Source organism: Myodes glareolus, chromosome 18 (genome assembly GCF_982192425.1).
Source record: "Myodes glareolus chromosome 18, mMyoGla1.1, whole genome shotgun sequence".
Taxonomy (NCBI): Eukaryota; Metazoa; Chordata; class Mammalia; order Rodentia; family Cricetidae; genus Myodes; species Myodes glareolus.
In genome coordinates, this window is record NC_142043.1 from 14,604,834 (window position 1) to 14,629,880 (window position 25,047).

A 25,047-nucleotide genomic window follows, 5' to 3' on the forward strand; every position below is an offset into this window, starting at 1 on the left:
GTTGTTCCAAGCTGACAGAGACTAAGGAGTCATGGAACTAAATGCATTGTGGGGTTGGGAACAGAAAGGGACATTCAACTGTTGACAGCTGAATGAAGTCTGCTGTCTGGTCCATGGAGTTGTGTTGTTGTTGTGTCTGGGCTTTGCTGGTTGTAAAAGGGACAGGAAGCCATTCTAAGGACACAGGGAAATCTGTAGTATTTGCGCCATGTATGTACAAGCCTGAGATCATTTCGAAGTCAAAGCTTGAAAGGAAAGAACAGAAGTGGAAGCGTGCCCGCTGGGGATAACATGCTGCCTGGCCCCTACATCTGCTTCCGTCCTGCCAGCTGCAGGTGATGGTTCTCTCACCCCACACATCCATTTATGACATATACTTTATGTTTTTATGCAAATATTAGAAAAATAACCCTCTTACACAGCAGATTGCACGGACAGGCAAGGCCCAGCTCCAGCATTGATTATTGGGATAATTTGGGACAAATTACCCTTTGTACAGTCATTGCCCTGCTATACTAGATGAAGGTAAGAAGAACCATGTCTCAGGGGCAGAAAAGATAACTCAGAGCGTGTCCTGTAATGCTAAGGAAAACACATGATATCCACAGGCAGAAATACTATCATAATCACACCTTCCCTTTACATTTACTGGAAACATAGTAATAGAACAGAATTGATGGATTTTTTAAAACTATTACTGCTACTACTGATAGGAAACTGATAAGACATCTGCTCTCTGTGAAGATTTCAGTTAAATCTTGATTCTCTGTTGAGGTCACAGAGCAGAAAGCCTTTAGGCTAAAGCCTTAAGTCATTTGTGAGCCCTAGTGCCATAGTCAAGGCAGGCAGTATCTTGTATAATGTAGTCACTGCCATCTTCTTTTATTGTACAATTATTCCTCTTTAGAAAGATAGAATTTCGGTTCCTTTCAGTTACAGTTAAATATTACAGTTTTTAATACAAAGAAATGACAGGTGTTTGAAAGCTAGATATACTTGTCCTGGGTCGTTAGTCATATAACAGACAGATGTGTCACTGTATCACGTGGTATACTCTGCATGACTATGTCTAATCTTTATGTGTCAATCAAACATTATACAAAACTATGAATCTTTGACCAAACAAGTAAAATGTGGCTATTATAACATGGTCTTTTTTTTAAAACAAACAAACCTTATCCAACAACAACAAAAAGAATTCCCACCTCCCTGTCTCGCTTTAAAACCAAGGTGAATCAGTAGGCCACGCAGAGCCTAGAACTGTTGACCCAGGAAGCTTAACAAAGTACCTTCAAAGTCTACGAAGATGATGAGGGTGTCATCCTTAATGAAGGGTCTCATCTGCAGCAGCTCGTGGGTGATGGCGTTGCCCCAGCCCCAGTCAATGCTTCTATAACAGCCACAGGTATTATCATAGACTCCTACCTGGGACGGCCTGTCCCAGATGACAGAGCCATTTATAGCTGCAGAGTGAGGAGGGCCATACAGTTTCGTTAGCTTTTATACTAATTTTGTCTTCAATGAACATGAAGGATTTTGTTAAAACAGATGAACACACCCCATACACACAAATCAGGTTTCTTGTTTTTTAATTTACCCTAGGATTATAATTCAGAATCAAGAGGTGAGAAGACAAGAGAACCACAGCCCTGCTTATTTGTCTTCTACCAAGTGGCTTCTTTAATAACAGGCACAAGGAGACCACTGCTGATTCTTTGCTAAGGCTTATGTCTCATTTGGGGAAAAAAAAAGCAACCTATTCTTTGTTGATATTAGTTTATCTCATGGACGTACTGATACCGGTCAGTGTCAGACTTAACACATCAATTCTATAGAAAGCTTTATGACGCCTGACTTTCTGATGGACAATGTCTGCCTTCTCAGTTACACTGAGTTCAATTTGAAGGGGGCCATTTGAGTTCCTGGAGCCTGAGTCTCCATCCCTGGGTCTGTTACATAATAAGATTTGCATAGATGACTGCGAGGAAATTTAAAATAATGAAAGGATAATGGCATCAAAGAACCATCATAGGACTGTAGAGGTGACTCAGTCTACCATCAAACGGAGAAACTGAGTCTGACCCCCAGAACCCACACTAAAACAACAGCGACAACAAAACCCCTAAGCATAGTGGCATTTGCTTGCAAACCCAGCACTGGGGCAATGGTGGCAGGCAGATCCCTGGGGTCTCCATCTCGCCGCTCTCGAGTACTCTACTGGTTCTAGACTACACCCTGTGTCAAAAGAATGTGGAGTGGGCTGGCTGAGGAATTGGTTCGGCAGTTAGGAATGCAGTTACTGCTCTTGCAGAGGACCTAAGTTCAGTTCCCAACACCTTCTTCAGGTATCTGTCCATAACCTCTTGGAACTCTACTTCCCAGGGATCTGATGCCTCTACCCTCTGCTAGCATCGGGACTTAAAAGGATACATACATACATACATGCATACATACATACATATATACATATATCTACACACACATACTTACTACTAATAAGAAGAAATGTTTTGAAAACGGTGAATGGTGTCTGAAGAGAAACAGTCAAGACTGTTCTCTGTCCTCCACATATACAACGATCACACACACACACACACACACACACACACACACACACACACACACGAACAACAGCCTGTAACGCCACACTCACATCACTATGTCACTCCTATGTACAAGGGGAAACTGAGGGATGCTGTTTTCTTTAATGTGGATACTGCTACGTGGATACGTGCCCCTGCTACTGAGGGGCGGTTCTTCCTTTGCTCATAGTACCTACATGTAGATGTTTGGCTCCTGGAGGTCGTGAACATCAAGGTTAAGGACATCCTCTTCCTGACATCAGGATCCTGGTCCAGTATGGTAATTATGGCCTGTCTGTTTACCACTGGCCACTCCAGAATTGCATCGTTCTCCCCACTGTACAAGTGGAACGTGAGTCCCAGATAGCCAGGATTACTGCTGGATGTACCATTGGGGAACAGGGCCACCCCTATACCGTAGCCTTCAGAACTGTAGAACCTAGGGCTCAAGAGTGCTTGCCCTTTCTTTGTGTTTGCAAGGATCTGGTTGATGTTCCGTATGGTCCAGACTCCAGCGGGGCAGGGGGTTTCTGTCAGAGTGACGTCATCCAGGAAAATACCCCCATCTGAGTTCTGAGGGTCACCTTTGGTGCCCTGGAAGAGGTAGCGAAACTTCTTTTCTTCTGTGAGTGTCACGTGAGCAATTTTCCAGTTGTGGTCAGAATCTCCTGAGGACACAGGTTGATGACAGTCCATGTCAACAATTAATAAGCCTGGCATATCACTTTCCTCATTCATTCTTTGTGGCAGCTCCTGCCATGGGTATCCTACCATAGCCATGCTCAGTAACTTTGCCAAAGACACACCGTGATAGTTAAAGGCAGCATCCATAGCAGAGGGCTTCAGTGCAGCACCTTCACGGGCATGTCCTTGTGCTCACTCTTATTTTCCCTGCTTCCCCACTCCTCTCCCCTACACCAGGCTTTCTTTTACAACTGATATTCAAATCTTAATCCGTTTTGTTTTTCACTCTTTTTAAAGACACAAATTTCCTCCTGAGCCAGCTGGCTGTTAGCACAGCTCTCTGCCCTCTACGGCAGCACTACAATGCCCATGCATTCATCTGAATCATATAAAATAGACATTTTAGGAGTCAAAAATCAAATAATGGGTGGATTTTATATGGCGTGGCCTATGACATGTTGCTAAATTCTCCTTGCCTAGACTTCCTCACATATTTGGAAACACCAGTATGGAGGTGACCTGGGGGATCCAGTGACTTGGTCTAAGAGCAGACAGGATCTACCTGCTCTTTTGTTGTGGCTGAACTAGAAACAGGAAGTTTGAATAAAGAGCTGAAGTAAGAGGCGAGAGGGACCAATCTAGAATATGGGGTCATGGGTTGAACAACCAGAGTATGATACAGAGACGTGGCAGAGACAGAGTGATTCAGAATGTCAAACACAGGCAAAGAAAGTCAGTCGGAAATGAAGCAGAGAGGAGCCCTGGAGGTGGCCTCTTTCCTCTACTGCATCTTCTAGCCATTGCTAAGCTCTTCCCTGAACGAAGAGCATCTATAACCCTCTTTGTTCTTGGGTCCTTCTAAGGATGACCGTGGAGACACTCCTGTGTGGAACAGGCCACATGCTCAGACACACTGAGGAGGCAGGGAAGGTACATGAACCACACCAGTAATATGTGATCTTGCATTAGGACACATGGACAGGAAAACCACTGGGTGACTGGAAGCCTAAACTGGGAAAATAGATGTGAACTAAGTACACGGCAGATTACAGATGATGGGAATTCTGGCAAGAGAATGGAAGTTTCCTTCTTGCTACTGAGTAACTGCTTCGATTTTATTTTTTGTCTTAAATACAGGATGTGAGAATGGGGCTGAAGTGTGGGTTGGGGTAGTGGCAGACTAGGGACCACGGCATGTGATCAGGGACTTTTAAATGAAATTCCTAAGATTTTACCTAATTGAGAGGGTTCCCTCATTCAGCCATGATTATTTGAGACAATTGTTTGAGATGACTGTTTGAGACAAACTTCATCCGTGGTAGTTCAGATTGTCATCTATTAGAGATCTTGGCCTCACTATAAACATAAGCTCTATATGTGTAGGGGTGTGTGTGTGTGTGGTCATACTCACATTTGTTTGTAAACATTTGTAAGCTTATATATAAAAGTCTTGCAGACTCCTATCTTATATATTGATAAGATTTTGATAGACACATTTTTATGTAAGTATCTGGGTTGAAATAGACATTTCACCAAAGCTACAAGCTACTCCAAGACAGTTGTAACTAACTTGTGCCAAATAGCCTATAAATGCCAAGTTGTATTCAATTAGCCTTTTAGACAAGTTCATGGACAGACCAACCTAAGAATGGGCTGATTCCAAAATCCATTTATACCTTAGTTTTAGGTAATTTACAAAGATGCCCTATGGGAAGTCATATCAGGTTAAGGAACTAAATTCCACTTGGAATGGTTTCACACTTCCAGGGTAACATTTTCAGAGTGAGCTGAACATGGTTATCAACCAGTCCACCAATATCATTTTATTTACCACACATTTTCATTTTAAATATTCTTTACTTTTAAAGGAAATCTGTAAAATGCTATATGGGTCCGACTGATCTCACTGTATAATTCTTTTTATGTGCTAGTTCTTTGCAATGAAGTTTTAATTATTAAAATAAAAGTAAAACGCATATGGCCAACATCTTTCCACCATAGTAACTTTGATTAATTACAGTAAGGTACAGCAAACCATGATTCTCCCCTGATGCCAAAAAAGGAGAAAAAGCCATGAATACAGAGTTCTCAACCAGCTGATGATGGAGGGGGTAGAGGTGATTGGACACCCACTCTTCCCAAAGACATCTCAGTAAGTTTTCTCTCTTTAATGAAAGTAGTCTGTTTAATAAAATGGAAATGATATTTACTTTTTAGGGTTTATTTTGAGGACTTCTTTGTTGGGTGGGGAAAGGGAAAGTTTGTTTCCCTTGCTTGTTCTGAAAGACTCACAACAACGACAACTAGAAACATTAATTTTTAAGGAGCTAGGTCTGATGGCCCTCACATCCTACTGCCTACCTTGGTAGCCAAAGGTTTTTATTTTGACTTCTAGAAACACACTCGGCATGTAAATGGCCACAGTGGTGTTTGCCAATTCAACGGCTTATGTTCCTGTCACTATTATAAATGCTGAAGTAACTGGAACCTTCTTGGGAAATCCTAAGAAGGAGACTTCAACATGATGTCATTTCCTTCCCTGAAGAAGACCAAAACCAGTTATGGCCTATTGTATTGTTTAGCATTTCTTTGCTTTTGTGTCTCCACCTCTGAATCATGTACTTTCTTAGATTTGTCTATTCGTGTGGCCTCTTCTAAGAGTATCTTTAAGCCTCACGTAAGCCCTTAATTTTCAAGTGTTTAAAACACTCCGGTAAACAAGCCAGAGATTGTGGTGAACTTCCAGAAAAGTCTGAGGGAGATGGAGGAAGGTGAGGAGGAAGTAGAAGAAGGATGGAAGGAGGAGAGGGCAAGAGAAGGATGAAAAAGATGACAGGAGAGAGACCCAGGACAGGGAGGACCATGGCCCCAGGTTTTCATAAACCAGTGTTTCCGGCAGACTCTAGATACCTTGAAAGGTCTGTATCTTCTCCATCGTGCGCACACTGCCCGCGTTGTCTTCCCTTCTCACCCAGACACTGAGTTTGTCTTTGGTGTTTCCTGTCATCTTATAAAAAAACTGCAGGCACTGCTGCTTCCTCTTGGGGTAAAGGATCCGTGACTCCAGAAGGGCTGCCTCATCTGCCACCCCAGAGCTGGCATTGAAGTACATGAAGTAACCGGCACCTGTGGAGAGAGCAGCCAACATTCTGTTTCTGCCTCCGTGACTTCTTGATGCAGAACTACCCAGACAAAGGGGAGTAGGAAATCATCACCGTTATCCAGGCCCCCCATAATCAGACGTTATCAGAACGTCTCTGAGGAATAGAAATAGAAACATCCACTCTCAATGGGCATAGTTACTAACTGGCTAACACCAATGTTCTGCACATCTCTCTACTGTATTTATATTTATTTACTTTGGGGGAGAGTCTCTATGTAGGTCAGGCTGGTTTTGAACTCATGATCCTCCTTGCTTAGCCTCTAGAATGCTGAGATTTCAGAGTTATAATGTAGAGACGTCCTAAAAACATGCAAGTATCTTGTATAGGCATTTTAATGTTAGCTACATACAGGAATATTAATACTTTGAGTCACAATGACTTTTACCTGTTTCCTTTTAGCCTTTTAGGAGGCTACTGTAGGCTGTGCATTATATATGTGGTTACCATGGTGTTTCCATTGGCGGGTGCTGACCCGGAAACACTGCCTTCCCTTAGAAAGTCAAGTTATTAATGAGGTATGCCCTTAACAGTTTTGACATGGTAAACATACAGCTTTCTTTTGAAAACTCATTTAACTACTTTGAGATGTACAATATATTATTGTTAATTATAAAAATGTATTCCTTGGCAATTTCATATATGTATACAATGCATTTTGATAATATGCACCCTCTACTGGCCTATACCCACTCCTGTGAAACTCCTCCCCAACACATTCTCCACCTATTTAGGTCATTTATTTTGTGTCACCTACTGAGTCTAAGTAAGGTCACCTGCACGCAGGCGTGGGGAGTTTCTACAATGTTCTCCTGCACCTCCACGGCCTGGATACTTTTTATTGAGTTCATGATTAAGATAGGAGAACTAATCTTTGTCCTTGTTCAGATGTTCAGGTCTGATATTGAGTTCAATTACCTAAAGACACCATTCACCACCTCAGGGTGATGACCTTTGACCATCACCAACCTTTGCACTGTCCCACCAAGGTGTGGTCCACCTGTCCAGGCTGACTGCTGTCCTCGCGGACCCAGTCATCGTCATCACTGGTCCCCTGGATCATTCCACAGATGTTTGCCTTCTCAAAGGCACAGTGGTCCAGCAGGGTGTGGGTCGCGGGTATATATGATATTTTTGACACATGGTTAGAAATGTAAGTATCTCATTCCAAATAGTTAATATCTTAAGCCAATAAAGCACCACTGTTTAAACAAAACAAAATCACAGACTTTCATTTTCCAGAAGTTTTCAAAAATGGAGTTCTTACTGTCATTGGTTCACTCTTAGAATGGAGACACAGAACCATGTAGCTCAGAAAATCAGAATAAAGACTTGTGATCATTCCTTGCTAGACAGGCCAACACGAAGTCAAGAAGGATGAGGCAGCTAGCTCAATAGACTTTAGTCACTAAGCCCCTGTATACCTTTAGAAAGCACACTTGGAAAATGTCCCCCTCTCAAAGCTTTAGAATACTTTAAGGGTAACCCTAGGAGAGAGTTTTGCAGGGCACAACACACTTTCAAACCTATTGCCTATCTTGACTTTTACATAGTTGCTTGCCTTTTGAAAGGAAGTCAGAGGAACTAGACAATAACAGCTCCTTATATTTGCCCAAGACCTTATCAACAGTGCATACGACACAATCATTCTATGAGATATCTTTTTCTAAAGAGAGATTGCTTAAGGTTCTGCAGAGCATTCAAGAAAAGTAATGGAGACCGAGGGCAAGCTGCTTTAGCCAGTCCTCAGGCCCAGAGGTACTTACTGCAATTGTACATTCGATTCAGCCTCTCTAAGTCAATGGCACTGAAATCCAGGCGCTGTCCAATGATGCTGTTAAACTCGGGGATCTTGGTGGTGATGGTCGGGTTGCTTTCATTCTTGTTAAATGAAAATGGCCCATAGTGCATCACGGACTCGTAATCATAGGGTGTGTTGAGGTCTGTGATGATGCTGTCATCGTAAGTGTTGAAGTTGTGTTCATAGCCTGTTGGAGAGAGAACCCTCAGGTACCACTCAGCCATGCTATCCTTTCCAAACCTTGCTCTTTGCCTAGGTACTCAGATATCTCACGAAGGGAAACATTGCATCTTTAGTTAACATACATATGTATGTATACATATATGTATCTTAAAGTTAGAATATATAAAAGAATAAACATTGTTGATTATTAGTATTAATCTACTGCCTCCATAATACAGTTTTTGAAAAACAGTATGAATAGATTGTTGGAACAACCAAAAAATAGCCATTTTCTATTAATATACATATTTATATACTAATTATTTTGCATTATAAATACTTCACGTAATATATGAGAGTGTGTTTCCTTTAGAATTGTAAGTACAAGGCAAGAATTATAAACAAAAAGAAGGAATTTTTGAATTAAAAAAAATATTCAGGATTATACTTAAGATATATTTTCCTAATAACAAAGTACACCCATTACCAGGTCTGTTCATCTTTCTACCAGACCAGTTTTGAGTGTGTGAGTGTGTGTGGATGTGTGTGTGTGTGTTAGGAAAAATAAATTCAAGAATCAAAGGAAAAGGTGGGCCGCTCAGAATGTCCATTAGTTTAGGAAGAACACATATAAGGAAAAACAATATAGGAATAAAAAAATTAGCTTCCTATCAAAGGTAACTTATTGAGGTTGGATTAGTAAGAAGGAGATAAGATAGGTTTCAACAAGAAGAGCTGAACTATACAGCCCAATCAATGTCCTATAATTGACCAATTATTTTCTGTTTCAGCTTCTCAGATAGAAAGGGTTGGGAAATGTTTAATATCCTTCTTGGAGAGAGAAAAATTACACACTCACCATGCATTTGATCATGGTTGTTCACATGATAAAGGCTACTACGTGTCTCTTGGGGCTACAGCTTGCCAGCCTCTGCTAGCCTTGGAAGTTGAATATTTTCCCTAGCGGAAAAGACGGACCGCTCATTCCGATTCTGAGAAGAGGAGCAGAAACTGCACCATTGTCAGCACTGTGGCCTCAGGTTAAACTCAAGGCTGCAGGGACTGTGGCTGGGGTGTGATAAAAGGCGCAAGTGACTCTGGGAACTCAGATGGGCTTTGTTGCTCAGCGGGTTTGCTGTCCTCCTAGAGGGCAGTTATCCAGTGAATGCAGGTGATTTAGATAGATGGAGTTTTATGTGATGAAATAGAGATAGGAGAAAGGTGTGTGCTGAGCCACGTGACTCAGCCGTCATTGAGCAAATCTGCGGATTACACTGGCCAGTGTGAGTTGCTCATTGTACATAGTTTGCTTTAAAAGTCGTTGAGTATTATCTTCCTCAAGACTTACAAACAGGCATTTTTTTTTATCGCTAATGAAATTTTCAGCGAATCCAACTGTATGTATAGGAAGGTAAGACATTCAGACCAGTAGGCAAATATAGCTGGAGTCTAAGAGAGGCCTACGGGTCATAGTCAGTGATACAGTACTGTTGCCTGCAAGTCCATGCCCCCTTTCCCCTACACACCCAGTTATGGGACAATCGACCCTGAGAACCAAACACACAAAGTCTCATCTGAAATTTCATCTTTTGGGAAATAGATTCCCAAGGAACCCTCTGTTAAGACAACGACTTGGCCTCAGTACTTAGGTGGCAGGATTTGCTGACGTGTGCGTGTGTGTGTGTGTGTGTGTGTGTGAGGGTGTGTGAGAGTGTGTGAGGGTGTGTGTGTATGTGTGCGTGTGAGCATAGGTATTGCATGCTGGTAACACATAAGTCTTTTACACTTAAAGCCTTCCTGTTATTTCTCCATTATTCCACATTCATGAAACTGTTAGACTATGATAGGTTGGAGGGACACAGGCTGAGAAACCACACAGGGCAGTCTGATACATGAGGGATCTATCCATCCTCTTGGAAGGACCACTGACTATTTTACCCCAAATGAGCTGTGCTGACCTAAGTCTTTCCTGGGATACAATTTAATATTAAAGCTTAATCAGTTCTCATGAGCCTGAAAAGTCAAATTATTGCATACACAGTGATATATGAACCTATGCATGAAGTAGAATATAAATGAAAATTTCTGAGCAAGGAAATTATTTGCTTGAAACATTATGTGTGCTAAGAGTGAAGTCATTTCTAGCATAGTGAATTTCACTATTTACTTGTGATCAGAAAAAATGCTTTTCCACATCCTAACTCCCACATTCAAAACATTCATGGATACATATATACACACACAGGCACAAACACTTATCACACACTTTTACACACACAGACATATACATACATGTACATGTGCATACACATATGCATGCATACATACACATTAAATCACATGTACACACATGCACATATAAAAATACACATACGTGTGCATGCACTTATATACACTTCGACAAACACGCACTCATACATACATAAGCATACACATTGTCTTAGCTGGGTTTCTACTGATGTGATAAAACATTATGACCAAAAGCAACCTGAGAGGGAAAAGTTTGCCCCAGCTTACACTTCCACACCACAGTTCTGTCATAGGAAGTCACGAAAGGAATCCACCGGCAGGAACTGCAGCAGAACCCATGGAGGAGGGGTGTTTACTGGCTTGCTCTCCAAGGCTTGCTCAGCCTGATTTCTTACATACCAGGACTACCTGCACAGGTGTGGCACTAACAATAGGCTTGGCCCAGTCAATTGTCACAATCAAGGAAATGAAGGAAATGCCCTACAGACTTGTCTATACGCCAGTCCTATTGGGGCATTCTCTCAACAAAATTTCTTTCTTCCCAGGTGACCCTATGTTGTGTGAAGTTGGCATTCAAAACTAGCCAACACACACACACACACAGAGAGAGAGAGAGAGGGAGAGAGAGATACACACATACACACATACTTGCAATAAATGTATATACATGAAAATATACACATCCATACATACATGAACACACAGATATATGCACACATACACAGAACCCTCTGGAGTGTGTTCTCTGGTCGTCATCCTAATGTCACCTCAGCCTTCTGAAGCTGCCATGCAGAAAACAGCCCTATGTCCTCTGAAATCTAATTCCTTTTCCCCGTGAGAACAAGAAAACAGACTTACCCCTCCAGTGAGTCACCCCGTCCTGCCATGCAGAGACCAGGTTTGACCAAACCAGCACAGTCCAAGGAGAGCTCCTCATGCAGACACCTCCACACAGCCCTTCTTTTCATGGGAAAGGCTGGCGCTCCTGTGCCCACAGAGTCAGCCTGGGTCTCCCCCAGATGGTCTCAGAAAACCCGAAAGACAACAGCAGCCTCTTGGCTGTGCTGGGTCATACATACCTGGAAGGATCTCATCCCAATGGATGGTCACATAATCATCCCGGTCAGTCCTTGACTGCTCATGGTAAAATCCCAGAGCATGCAGGATCTCATGTTCAATGATGCCCTTATAGTCACAGCCCGCGCCAATAGAAAGGTTCTGTCCCACTTTTTGATCACCAACCATAGACCAGCACCTTTAAAAAGGAAGGAGAGGAAGATGTTTTTATAGAGATAAAATTTACATATTTATATATGATTTATATTCAAATGGTTACAATTTATAAGATTCCAGTACAAAAAGAAGAAAGTTAGGTTTTATTTATTTATTTTTAAGTTGGTCGCTGGAGCGATTACTTAGTCGAGCATTTGCTATACCAAAATGAGAACCAGAGCCCAAATTCCCAGTGTTCGTTAAAAAGCCAGGAAAGGGAGAGCATCCTATAATCCCTGGATGGGGAACGCAGAGACAGAATCCCAGAGCAACCTGGCCAGCCATACTCTAGACTGTCTAAACCCTGGGCTTCAGACTCCCTCAAAATGTTCTCTTCTGTTGTTTGGAAATGTCCAGAACAGTACTCTCAGCCCTAGTTAGTTTACATGCTTCACAGCATCGAAACTTCCGTCTCTGAACTAGCCACAGCTCTGTTCTTAAGGACCAGTTTCTCAGTCTAGAAATACATGTAGGAAGCATGGCCCCTCATCCCTAAAACTGTACAAGATGCTTGGATCAACTAAAAACAAAACATTTAAAGAGGAACTTTCAAAAGCAAAGCATTTCCCTATACCTACAGCTCAATGACAAGATAAGAATTCAGTGTGTGATGTTCTTAGCAAGCAACCTCTGTGTTTCCTTATGCCGATTTAGAGTGATAATCCATCTTAAAAGCCTCTATTTCCTCCCGGCAAAGTACTGCTATAAAAAGGTATCAAGGAGCGAAAATTGGTATTCTCCATCCCCTTCGTGAATCCATAGGGCACTCCAAAGAACACTCTTGCTTTTAGATTAAAATACTGTCATTTATTGATGGTTGTAACTGATTTAAATTCTCTCTCTAGGGATTTTCCAAATCCCCTACAGGGAGCTGAGGCAAATGTCATGATTGGGAAGAGCATCTGTGGCAAAGTAAGCTCACTAGTACAGCAGTTCACAACTCTGGATGGAGGCTGACCACACGGGAAGACTGCCTACCTCACATTGAAGGATCCTGGGCAAGGAGAACCCAAAACTTCCCTAAGACACTAGCAGACTAAAGAACTCTGGGCAGATTCCCAGAATCCTTCTCTCATAGAATACCCCGCCTTCTGTTGGGCAGTTGAACATGAAATGCACCCTTTAGGATCCTGTGTTTGTCCCCAACTGTTTTGGAAGCCATAAAAACTTTAGGACAGTGACTTCCAACCACTGGGTAGTGAGCTCCCAGGGGTGAGGTCAACAACCCTTTCTCAGAATAGAATTTCTCAGCACTGCAGCAGGGCTAGCTGGTGTTTCCAGGACCCAGGAGACTAAAGGGCGGCAGCAGTGGGGGCAGGGAGGGGTCCCGTGGAACACCGAAGACCCTGGCACAGAAGCTAAGGTGAGTGGGTGCTCGCCTGGGCTCTCTGTCCCAGAAGAGAGCACAGCCCCTCCCCCCTCAGCTTCAAACTCTATTAAAGAGCTACAGTATTGAAAACAGCTTGGTATTGGCATAAGAACAGAGAAGTCGACCTATGGACTTGAATAGAAGACCCGGATTTAATCTACAAACCTATGAACCCCTAATCTTCGACAAGGGAGCTAAAGGTATACAATGGAAGAAGGAAAGCGTCTTTAACAAATGGTGCTGGCATAACTGGATGTCAACCTGTAGAAGAATGAAAATAGATCCATATCTATCACCATGTACAAAACTCAAGTCCAAATGGATTAAAGACATCAACATTAATCTGTCCACTTTGAACCTGATAGAAGAGAAAGTGGGAAGTAGTCTACAAGATAAAGGCACAGGAGGCCACTTCCTAAGTAGAACCCCAGTAGCACAGACAATAAGAGAAACAATGAATAAATGGGACCTACTGAAACTGAGAAGCTTCTGTAAAGCAAAGGACACTGTCAGTAAGACAAAAAGGCTACTTTCGGACTGGGAAAAGATCTTCACCAACCCCTCATCAGACAAAGGTTGATCTCCAAAATATACAAAGAACTCAAGAAACTAGACACTAAAACTCTAGTTAACCCAATTAAAAAATGGGGTGCTGAACTGAACAGAGAATGCACAACAGAAGAACTTCGAATGGCCAGAAGGCACTTAAGGACATGCTCAGCCTCCTTAGCGATCATGGAAATGCAAATCAAAACCACTTTGAGATACCATCTTACACCTGTCAGAATAGCTAAACTCAAAAACCCCAATGATAGCCTATGCTGGAGAGGATGTGGAGTGAGGGGAACACTCATCCATTGTTGGTGGGATTGCAAACTTGCACAGCCACTGTGGAAATCAGTGTGGCGGTTTCTCAGGTAACTGGGAGTCAACCTCCCTCAGGACCCAGCAATTCCACTCTTGGGAATATACCCAAGAGATGCCCTATATACTACAAAAGTATTTGTTCAGCTAGGTTCATAGCTGCATTATTTGTAATAGCCAGAACCTGGAAACAACCTAGGTGCCCCTCAATAGAAGAATGGTTAAAAAAGGTGTGGAACATATACACATTAGAGTTTTACTCAGCGGTAAAAAACAATGACATCTTGAATTTTGCATGTAAATGGATGGAAATAGAAAACGCTTTACTGAGTGAGGTAACCCAGACCCAAAAAGAGGAATATGGTATGTACTCACTAATAAGTAGGTTCTAGCCATAGCTAAAGGTCTTTGAGTCTATAATTTGTGATCCTAGAGAAGCTGAAAAAGAAGGTGAACCTGAAGAAAATCATATAGCTATCCTCCTGGTTATTAGAAGTAGGCAAGATTGCCAGGCAAACTTGGGTGCACATGGGATTGGGGGGGGTGGAAGTATGGCAAGATGGTTAGAAAGTGGGGAGAGGGGGAGGATCGGGGATGGATTGGGGGAATGGGAGGGGTGGGAGGAAGGAAGGATGGTTATGGGAGCAGGGAAGTTTATATCTCAACTAAGGGAGCCATTCTAGGGTATGCAAGAGACTTGATTCTGGAGGGGTGCCCAGGCCCAAGGAGAGGTCCCGAGATTGTACTCTGGGCAGCAGAGGAGAGGGTGTCTGATCTGGCCTTGGCCCATAACCATACTGATGAATATTTTGCATATCACCACAGAACCTTCATATGGCGATGGATGGAGATAGAGACAGAGACACACACTGGAACACTGGACTTAACTCCCTAGGTCCAAATGAGAAGCAGAGGGAGGGAGATCGTGAGCAAGGAAAGCAAAATCAGAGGGGACCTTCATCTGACGATGGATGGAGATAGAGACGGAGACCCACATTGGAGCACTGGAAGTCAGGACCGCGAAGGGTGCTTTCACCCACTGATACATGGGTCTGATCGAATGAGAGCTCACCAAGGCCAGCTGGACTGGGACTGAACGAGCATGAGATCAAACCGGACTCTCTGAATGTGGTTGACATGGGGGCTGACTGAGCCCCCAAGGTCCAAATGAAGACTAAGAAGCCATTGACAATGGCACTGGGTCTTGTTTCGTCTGCATGGACTGGCTTTTTGGGATCCTGGCCTGTCTGGATGCTCACCTTCCTGGACCTGGAGGGAGGGGGGAGGAATTTGGATTTCCCACAGGGCAGGATACCCTGACTGCTCTGGGGAATGGTGAGGGAGGAGGAGAGGGAATGGGGGGAGTGGGGGAGCGGAAAGGTATTGGAGGAGGGGAGGAAGTGGAAAGAGTATTTTCGGATACTTGGATAAACAAGTCTAACGGAAAAAAAAAAACCGTTTCTCAGGGGTCGCATATCAATGATCTTGTATATCAGATGTTTACACTACAATTCCTAATGGTAGGAAAATTTTATGACGTAGCAACTAAATAATTTTATGGTTTGGGGATCACCACAACGCGAGGAACTGCATTAAAGGGTCACAGCATTAGGAAGGGTGAGAGCCACTGCCTTAGGAGGCTGAATCTTACTGTAGAAGTGCTTCCCATGGGATTTCATAGCCCAGCTCCACTTCCTGTCTGCTTTCCACTGCCTGACTCAGGGGGCAATGTTCCCCACCTTACCCTCCTGTCACCATGCCTTCCTCATTGCTACAAACCATGATTCTTCCTCATGGTGCGAACCAAAATAAATCCTTCCTCCTTTCAGGAACTTGCTGGCAGCACTAAGTCACCTGCCCACTGCCTACCTTCCTTCTGAAGGGCCCTCACCAAGAACCCAAAATGTGCCTCTAAAACTGGTGGACTAGGGAACCCTAACAGATTCCCTAAGTTTAACACGGGATGCCACTCACCCTCTTTTCCCCAAAATCTTCTGTTGTTGTTGTCTCTTTTCATAAATTCGGTTTCTGTCCTCACTAGCAAACCTAGAATTTTCCACAAATGACTTCCTTTTGGGATTGTGCTGTGAAATCTGGACTGACATGAAAGATTTTGCTGGTCGATTTCAGTGTTAAAGGCATAGGATGTCGCTTGGCAATGATCACACTGTCTTACCTACCTATTCTGCTCCCTGGGAGTGTTAGCACTGGGTACCTTTGCACGCTAATTCAAATGCCACTTGCACAAGAATGAATGTTGAGGCGACAGAGATGGCACAGAAGCTACGAAAAAAGGGAAAGACCTGATTTTTGCTGTATTCATGCTATTTCTTTCAGCTTTCAGACCAGATATGTGACAGTTTGCAAACTGAAGGACACAAGTTTTCCCCACTTTCTAATATTTCGTACTAACCCAGAAGATTTCTGGAAGAAGATGTACGAGCTCTCTCCTTCATAGGGCTTAAAGTCCACACAGGACTTGAGGCGGTACATCTCAAAGGCTTTGAGGATGGCTCCTTTGGCATTCAGGTCTGTAAAACATTGACAGGCATTATTTGCTTTTGATAACACACATAGTTGTTTATAGGAGACTGTACCACAGATATGAGATACACAGAGGTTCCATGGCGATTTTTTTCTTTTGGGTAATAACTTAATTCCTTGGAAACTGAATTTAGAGTCAGTTGCAAACATGGCGCTGGTTCATAATTTAGTTGATCAACGCAAATGAAACCACAGGGCAGTAGCTCATGCATGAGTACAAAACTGAACTCAACCACAGAACAACATCTTCCTTTTTCTTCTTTCTTTTCTTTCTTTCATTCAGGGCTTTTCCTGAGAAAAGCCACATGGAAGAGCTGAAATAGATACGACTTTCAAGTCATTCTGACTTTTGTATGCCTGGGTGAAGTACCTTGGAGAGAAGAGACAGAAAAGAGGGATCCTTTCCCCACACTAAAATAGCATCCTCCAAGGCTGGGGATGCAGCTCATTTGGTAGAGTGCTTGCCTAGCCTGCATAGGGCCTGGAGTTCATGCTCAGCATTAAGTAAACAAGTAAACAAGACTTGCCAATGCCTCTAATCTCAGCACTTGGTAAGTGGGATGTGGGGTTTGAATGAGAATGGTCCCCATAGGCACATGCATTTGAATGCTTGCTTCTCAGTTAGTGTTTCTATTTGGATTAGAATTAGGAATAGGATAAGGAGAAAACACCAACAAGCCCAAGTCTTAGCAGTTAGCTTCCCATGCACAGGAGGAGCACAGAAGGATACTGAGGAAATAATGATCAAAGTGTTCTCACGTTTGGTTGTTTAAACATTATCTACAGATCTAAGAAGCCTGAATAACAGGATGAATTCAAAGAAATTTTCTGACCTTGAACTTGGGATCCTCAGGCCTTCATCTTTTAAGTGCTGGGTTTATGAGTGTTCCCCACTATGCTGCTTTGTGGGATTCTGGGGACGTAGTCCAGTGCTTTGTGAAGTCTAGGCAAGCTGTTCCCAGTGAAGCTAGGTTTTCAGTGCTCAGAGGAATCTTATGCATGTTAAAAATCTTGGTCTTAAACTTCACTTAGGTACAGTGAAGCCTCGGTTAACCGTCAGATAATGGCATTGTGTTTGGCACATACTGGGTGGTGCAGATGTGAGAAAAATAGTAACTGGGAAAAAAAAACTTCCAACCTAGCAATGGTGGTGCATGCCTTTAATCCCAGCACTTGGGAGGTAGAGGCAGGAGGACCTCTGTGAGTTTGAGCCCAGCCTGGTCTACAAGATTTAGTTCCAGGTCAGACTCCAAAACTACAGAGAAAGTCTATCTTTAAAAAAAAAATCAAAAATCAAAACATAAATCAAAAAACTCCTTCCAAGGTGGTTTCTTTAATCATGCTCCAGGACATATAGACACTCTGAATTGACAAGCACGCTGGGCAAACATGTGGGAAATGACTTAGTTTCCCAATAAATAGCTGAGAACAGCAGTGTTTTTCAGTCTGTTCACTGGAAAAAGTCTTGGAAACAACACTGATAACAGAGACGGGAGGATGCTGAAACACAATCTATATATGTCAGGAGCAGCAATAAAGAGTAGGTTTGGCAGATAAGGAGTCAGTGTGGTAGTTGTTAGTCAGTTACTTGAGGATCAGCCAGTTCCTGTTCATGGTATCTAACAGTCATTCATTAGTTACCAATTAATATTTCTATCAGTGACTAAAACGTAAACTATACAGATCTTAATCTTAAAAGAAAGGAAAAGGTCAAAATTATTACTGTTGAGAAAATACAACTTGAAAATGGGTAGTATATGGTTTTCCATTTTCTCCAAAGCATGTTGCTCATATAAAGGAGAGAGAAGAACTCAGTATGCCGGAAATGGCATCCTCAGTCTCCCATCATCTCTGCCTATGTCACTGAGGGCACAATGTCACCATTATGATGTCAAGGTTGAGCCCACAATTTAGTTCTTTCTGTTCTTCCTGATTTTACTAACATTTTAATGTGTGCCATAACTTCTGATTATTCATGTGTGCAAGTATGCATATGTGTGTGCACATATGTGTTGAGCCAGGTATACATATACAAGTTTGAGTGTGTAGGAGTCAACTGTGGTTCATGTTCCTCAGGTGCAGTTCACTCTATTTTGAGGCAGGGTCCCTCCTCTGTAGTTCACCAAGAAGGCTGACCAGGCTAACTGAGGCCCCCAATGATTCACCTGCCTCTGCTTTCCAACACTGAGATTACAAGTGTGAATCAGTGTGCCAGACTTTTTTACTTGGATGCTGGGAATTGAACTCATGTCCTCCTGGGAGGCACCTATCTGTCCAAACCCTGACTTGTCCTTTAGCGCTCTTGCAGACTGGGTAAGAAAATGACTTTCCCGTGAGATAGAAAATCTTCATGGCTCTATATTGCTCTGAAGTCGATGCACAGGAGAAAAGGGGAGAGAAAAGTTTACCCATTTCCAGTTAAGAACGACTTCCATTACCCAGGTTGTCAGCCAGGATGTACGGAATGGGGAACTTCCATCTTCTTGCCGGGTTTCTCAGGGCATTTTTGGCTTTCTATGAAAAACAAGAACAAACACATTACTGTCCAGTTCCATCCTTTCCCCTGCTGGGTTAATTTTTATTTGGAGCTGATAAAATTCCACTGTAGTACGTGCCACAATTCCCACGTGTGGAAAGATAAACACTGCCTGCTCTCTCCCATAGGTCGGTCGTAGCTTCTAGTTCTCAATACTTATACCTTGGTATTTAGGTGGGAGTGAGTGTGAGCAGGGGTCAGGGAACTAGAAAGGGACTCATGAGAATACAAAAGGGAGGCTGAAAGGAAGAGGGGCGGTTGGGTTAATAGGACATGGGTGACTTGTAGAAGAAAGGGGAACCCGGAGGATAGATGGGATAAACATGGATGGGGATTGGAGACAATGGGAATAACAGTGGGTGGGAAGGACAACCAACCTAACCTAAAGGTGTAGGAAAAACTCCAGAAGGGAAACAGCTACTTTGTAAAATAAGCGATGATACAAAAATGGAAAACAAACACCACTACCAAAAAGTCTGAGAAACCCAGTGCCCCGACTAACTTCCTAATCCCCATCCCCACACTCCACATGACTAACTCAGGACATTTATCTTCTCCTTATAAAAGCAATGGGGACTCCTTAGAGATGGTTTTTGGGAATTCAGAACAAAATAAAGGGGTCAGGTAACTGCTAGCTCTGGCTCAACACCTTCAAACTCACTAGACCACTTCCTGTTCTCTGTTTATTGGGGAAAATTGGATAAACTATTTGATCATTTTTTATTTTTTTTGTGCTTTTTAATGTTTTACTGCTATCGACTATGTGGAAGTTCTTATAGATATAGACTATACATGAGTGTTTGCTTTCTTTCCACAGTGACCAGCATGGAGCTTGCCCTGGGCACAGGCTGGGCTCCAGGGCTGTCACAACTCCCAAGGCACAGTATTATACCATTGGTAGCACTCACCGGAAGAAGGATGTCCCCTTGGAAGAGATTCAGGCCTGCAGCTGGGGTGGATTTAAAAACAAGAGAATACATGAAACGAACATTAATAAGAGACATGGCACAGTAAATCTGATCTATGTTATTATACATCTTTCATCTCATGCAGTTTCTATCTCTTCTTGAAACTGTGATTTTTTTTTCCCTCTGATTGAGTACATGTGAAAGGCCAGTAAGCATTGAATGTTCATGTGCCCTCTTTTCAATTTTGGAATAAAAGCCCTTCTCCAAGAACCTCAGAACTGAGCCTTGAGAGATGGCATGATGGTCAAGAACACTGGTTGTTCTTGCGGTGGACCTGGGTTCAATTCCCAGCACCTACATGGCAGCTGCCTATCATCTGTAATGCCAGTTCCAGCGGTCCAGTGCCCTGTTCTAGCCTGTGTGCACACCAGACATGCACATTCATACCATTGTATGTAGTCTAAACATCCATACATATAAACTAATAATATTTTAAAAATAACTTTGCAACTAAGATGAATCAGAAGTGATAATGTTGACCATGAACTCTAAACCTTCCCTTCTTCAAAGGAAGAAGTGAAGCCCAGAGAGAATCCATGAACTCGGAGGTCATTGTCCAAGTGGCGTTACAGGTGGTGTCCCATCCCAGACCTTCTTGTTCCCTCCCCTTCACCTAAGTTAATACATTGAGTTGATTTCCTCCCATGAGAATGATGGCAGCATTTGAACCTAAACCACCTTGTAATGATGAATACCAATGGATCACATGCAGGTTCACTCAAGGTGATATCTCCAAGCCCTGCTTTTCAGGTCCTTAGCATAATGGACCCCAACACACTGCCGGGATTGCTTAACTCTGACCTCAATGGACTTCTGAAAATACAATTGTTAAAAGAAAAAATCATGGGAAAACTTCACAAGCATTTAAAGAACATTACTTACCTTTTAAAATAACGCTTAGTTAATTAGTTTTAATTTTACAGTATTAAAAATGCACAATCTAAGCTGGGTGGTAGTGGTGTATGGCTTTAATCCTAGCATCCAGGAGGCAGAGGCAGGCGGATCTCGATGAGTTCGAGGCCAGCCTGATTTACAGAGCAAGTTCCAGAACAGACTTCAAAGCTACAGAGAGAAACTCTGTCTTAAAACAACAAACAGATAACAACAACAACAACAACAACAAAAAAGCTCAACCTAGGTCCTGGGTTTAAGTCTTGGCCTTGAATTAATTAGTATTATGTTGTCTCCTTAACTTAAAGTAACCACAATACTCTGAAATTTATAGACTTATGAGAATTAAATAATACCTATAAAAGTACTTTAAAATGTGCTCCAAGCAGAAATGCCTAATAACCAGCCAGGCATGGTGCGTGCAGGGTTTTAATCTCAGCACTTGTGAGGAAAAGGCAGGCAGATCTCTGTAAGTTCAAGTCCAGCCTGATCTACAAAGCAAATTCATGGGCAGCTAGGGCTACACATAGAAACCCTGTCTTCAAGCACCAAGAAAATCAGAGCAATAAGATTAAATACCCACTAATCAGTAAACGTTAACACTGATGACAATACACCACTCTCTTCCCCTAAAGTGACTAGAGTTATAGTTTTGTCTACTCTTGTTTTTTAAACACAATCTCATATAGCTCACATAGCCAAGGATGGCCTTGAACTCAGATCTCTCTTCCTCCATCTCCCCAGTTCTGGTGTTACAGCATTTGCCATCCTACTTGCGGTGGTTCAAACAAGTATGCTCCCCACAGACTCAGATGTTTTAAATGTTTGGCCCATAGGGAGCTGCACTATTAGAAAGTATATGTTGGAGTAGGTATGGCCATGTTGTCGGAAGCGTGTCACTGTGGAGGTGGGCTTTGAGGTATCATATATGTTCAAGCTATACTCAGTTAGGACACAGTTTACTTCCTATTGCCTGTGCATCAATGTAAAACTCTCAGCTTCATTTCCAGCACCATGTCAGCCTGCATGCCACCATGTCACCCATTCTGACAATAGTGGACTAAACCCCTGAAACTGTAAACCAGTCCCAGGTAAATGTTTTCCTTTATCAGAGTTGCTGTGGCCATGGTGTCTATTCACAGCAATAGTAATACTAAGACAACACCCATTATGGGGGTGCTGAGGATCAAACTCCAACCAACTGAGGTACTTCCCCAGCCTGATAACTCCACTTTTGTAACCTATGTGACAATCAGTATTATCTGTAAAACATAAACATCTTCAGACAGGATCATTAGCTTGCACTGCAATCTGAGAACAGCCCTTGGATTACAACTAGGAAATCAATGCAGAGAATAATCTCCACAGTCCTATGTAGCAGCAGAATTTTTATTCTACAAAGCATATAGCTTTTTACAAAGGACACCTTCAAGGGGCCAGGTAATAGAAGGGAGCATGGTCTCCCCTGCCCAGGACAAAGGCTGTGCCTGCTCTACCCCTTCTGTATGCATGCATTCCACAGATGTACTCAACCCTGTCCATTCTAATCCAGTTACTTGATAACTGAAAATTAAATAACAAGCAACAGCAAAGCCATTGCAACCTCAGCGTCAGTATGAACAGATTTGGAATTGATTTTCCATAGGGACTTTTCATGCTCATTGAGCCGTACTGTGTCCCTCCTCTAGCACCAGTCCCAGCCCAAGATGTCAAGGTGCAAAGGCTTCTCTGAAAACCCAGAGGCAGAACACAGAAACAAGACAGGAAGAGGCAACACCTCGATCCTGCTCCTCTCAGTAATGAATGACAGCATGGTTTTTCTCAATAAATCCATTTCTAAACAGGCCCTCCAGACAGAAATACATTTGCTCATTTCTCTATGCCTGGTCAACCAGCCGTCTCATCATTAGTACATATGACTGGCCAGTTCAGGCTTGGGCTCTTTCTCCCACTAAATAAAACTATCTGCTTATAATTTTTATCAAGTAGAATAAGTGTCCATTCCTCTTCCCTTCTATTTTAAGCTAGAAACTAGAAAATATGAAATCCTCATAAACGAAAAACCTACACTATGTAGTCTGAGATTCAGTAGAGCTCACTGGCTGTCTTAGAAAAAGCTAACCCAGGGCCTGGGGTGATGGTTCAGTTGGGAAAATGAACGCTGAGAAAGCACGAGGACCTGGTTCGAGCCCCAGAACCCAAGCAAAAACCCAGGAGTGGTTGTGACCCCAAAGAGGAAAAAGCATGTGGATCCCTGGGTCTCCCTGACCAGGCAGTCTAACTTGCTTGGCAAGACACAGACCAAAGAGATCCTGTCTCAAAAAGCAAGGAGGCCAGTTCCTGAAGAACCATAACTGAAACCAACTTCTGGCCTCCACACATGTGTGTGTAGACACTGGCATGAGGAAACACATGTGACCCGCCTTTCTCTCAAACATCATTATTCTCTAGAAACTTCTAACGCCAGTAGGCACCAATGAGCTGGTCTCTCAGAAGGGAAATCCTATCACTGGGCGTGAAATGCTTTAAAGATAGACATAGTGGTGTCCGTTAGCAGTTCTGGGACTCTGGGGGCTTTCAAGGATTTCAAGGTTTTCATGGTCTCAATATTTCAGAAACTGAGCTCACCTAAGTTGATCTCTGAAATATCCTTCTGTTCTTCATGGTCTGTCAAAATAGAAAGAAAACGTTACTAATCTTGTTGAGGAAAACTCAGAAAATTGCATATGAAACGTTTCTTACTGTGGCCGTCGACAAGATGCTGAATCTGGAGGGAGATAAACGTACACAAAGTGAGTGACTTAGGCTAGAGCCAGGCCTCTAAATATCCGTTGAAGGAGACAACTACTTACCGACACGGCTGCTATGTGGGTAGAAAACAAGATCAGGAAGAGACCACAGGCCACTCTTGTCCAAGGCATTGTTGCAAATGAGCTGAATGCAGCAAAGACTCCTTGCCTTAAAAACCTGGACCTTGTTCTAACTGTCACAGTGGGAACTTTGACCCTTCTGTAGGCACTGTATTGCCTAGTGAATACAGTCCGCAGGAATGAATGACACTTTTGTGGGTGAGTACAAAGAAGCCTGCTCTAAAATCCCGAGACCCAGAGACTGGGAGAAAGTTTGAAAAATTAGTAGTGAAACAAACATACGAGAAGAAGTTAATTCGCCACACCATTCGTGACAGAAATGAGTATAAGCTTCAAAGTGGTCATCTTATATATTGACAGTCAGAGATGGACTTAGAGTTTACGGAATTGTTCCAAGTGGTAACTATGACAGGTCATGGATGCACAGCCCACATCTTTCTCTCTGCCCATCTTCTCTATTCCTTTCTCCACAGTCTCCCTCTCATCTACAAAGATAAAACGTTTGTGACGAGTCTGATTCATTGCCACTTCAGTAAAGATCCTACCAACGTTCTCATGGAGTGTCGCGGGCTACTTGTGTAATTTACACAAAAGAGCAAGCTTACAGTAATTAAATAAGAAAATGTTGAAAAAAAAGTTTAACCAGGCAGGACTCGCTTTAACAAAAATATTACACCCAACACAGCCTTGTCACTGTTCCGCTAGGGGGCAGGACTCAGGTACAGGTGCTCTGATTGTTTTTAATATTGGTGGTAGATACTCTTTTTCAAAAGTTGATCTTTTAAAAAAAGTTGATCTTTTGGGCTAATATCTCACATAATTAAAGGACAAGCCACATATGAGAATGAAATTTACACTGCATAGAACTGAATAAAAATACGTATTCAGGAAAGGTACATAATTCCTACAAGTCCTTTTTGAGCTTGATTGCAGTTGTTAACTAGTTGCTAGTTTTTTGCAACCCCGTGCATTCTTCACCATCCTTCAGCATCTAGAGAGTGAGGCAGGACTCAGAAGTCCTTGCTTAGAAGGGTTTATGGTTTTGCAGTAAAATGCAAATGCAAATGAAAGTCCTTGCTTTCTTGTGTGTGCT

General features: G+C 42.7%; 1 protein-coding gene across 1 annotated transcript; it reads right to left on the reverse strand.

The window, feature by feature from the left end:
• Nucleotides 1–1,239: 1,239 nt before the first annotated feature.
• Nucleotides 1,240–24,076, reverse strand: LOC146890718 (meprin A subunit alpha-like). Its single transcript, XM_087897987.1, has 12 exons — nt 23,937–24,076; nt 23,827–23,851; nt 23,713–23,751; nt 20,134–20,174; nt 19,128–19,203; nt 16,559–16,676; nt 11,720–11,895; nt 8,194–8,415; nt 7,397–7,546; nt 6,177–6,392; nt 2,780–3,250; nt 1,240–1,463 (listed from the first exon to the last, which is right to left on the reverse strand). Exons 1-12 carry the CDS (start codon nt 24,003–24,005, stop codon nt 1,255–1,257), a joined length of 1,812 nt encoding a protein of 603 aa, XP_087754113.1. The 5' UTR covers nt 24,006–24,076; the 3' UTR covers nt 1,240–1,254.
• Between the last annotated feature and the right edge of the window lie 971 nt (nt 24,077–25,047).

What these genes read in the sequence shown, in the direction of transcription:
- LOC146890718 (XM_087897987.1), bottom strand. Translation starts at nt 24,005, where the DNA reads ATGCCTTGGACAAGAGTGGCCTGTGGTCTCTTCCTGATCTTGTTTTCT. An exon ending in GCATCTTGTCGACGGCCACA is followed by an intron (nt 23,752 to 23,826) that starts GTAAGAAACGTT and finishes CTATTTTGACAG; the next exon opens with ACCATGAAGAACAGAAGGAT. An exon ending in TATTTCAGAGATCAACTTAG is followed by an intron (nt 20,175 to 23,712) that starts GTGAGCTCAGTT and finishes AATCCACCCCAG; the next exon opens with CTGCAGGCCTGAATCTCTTC.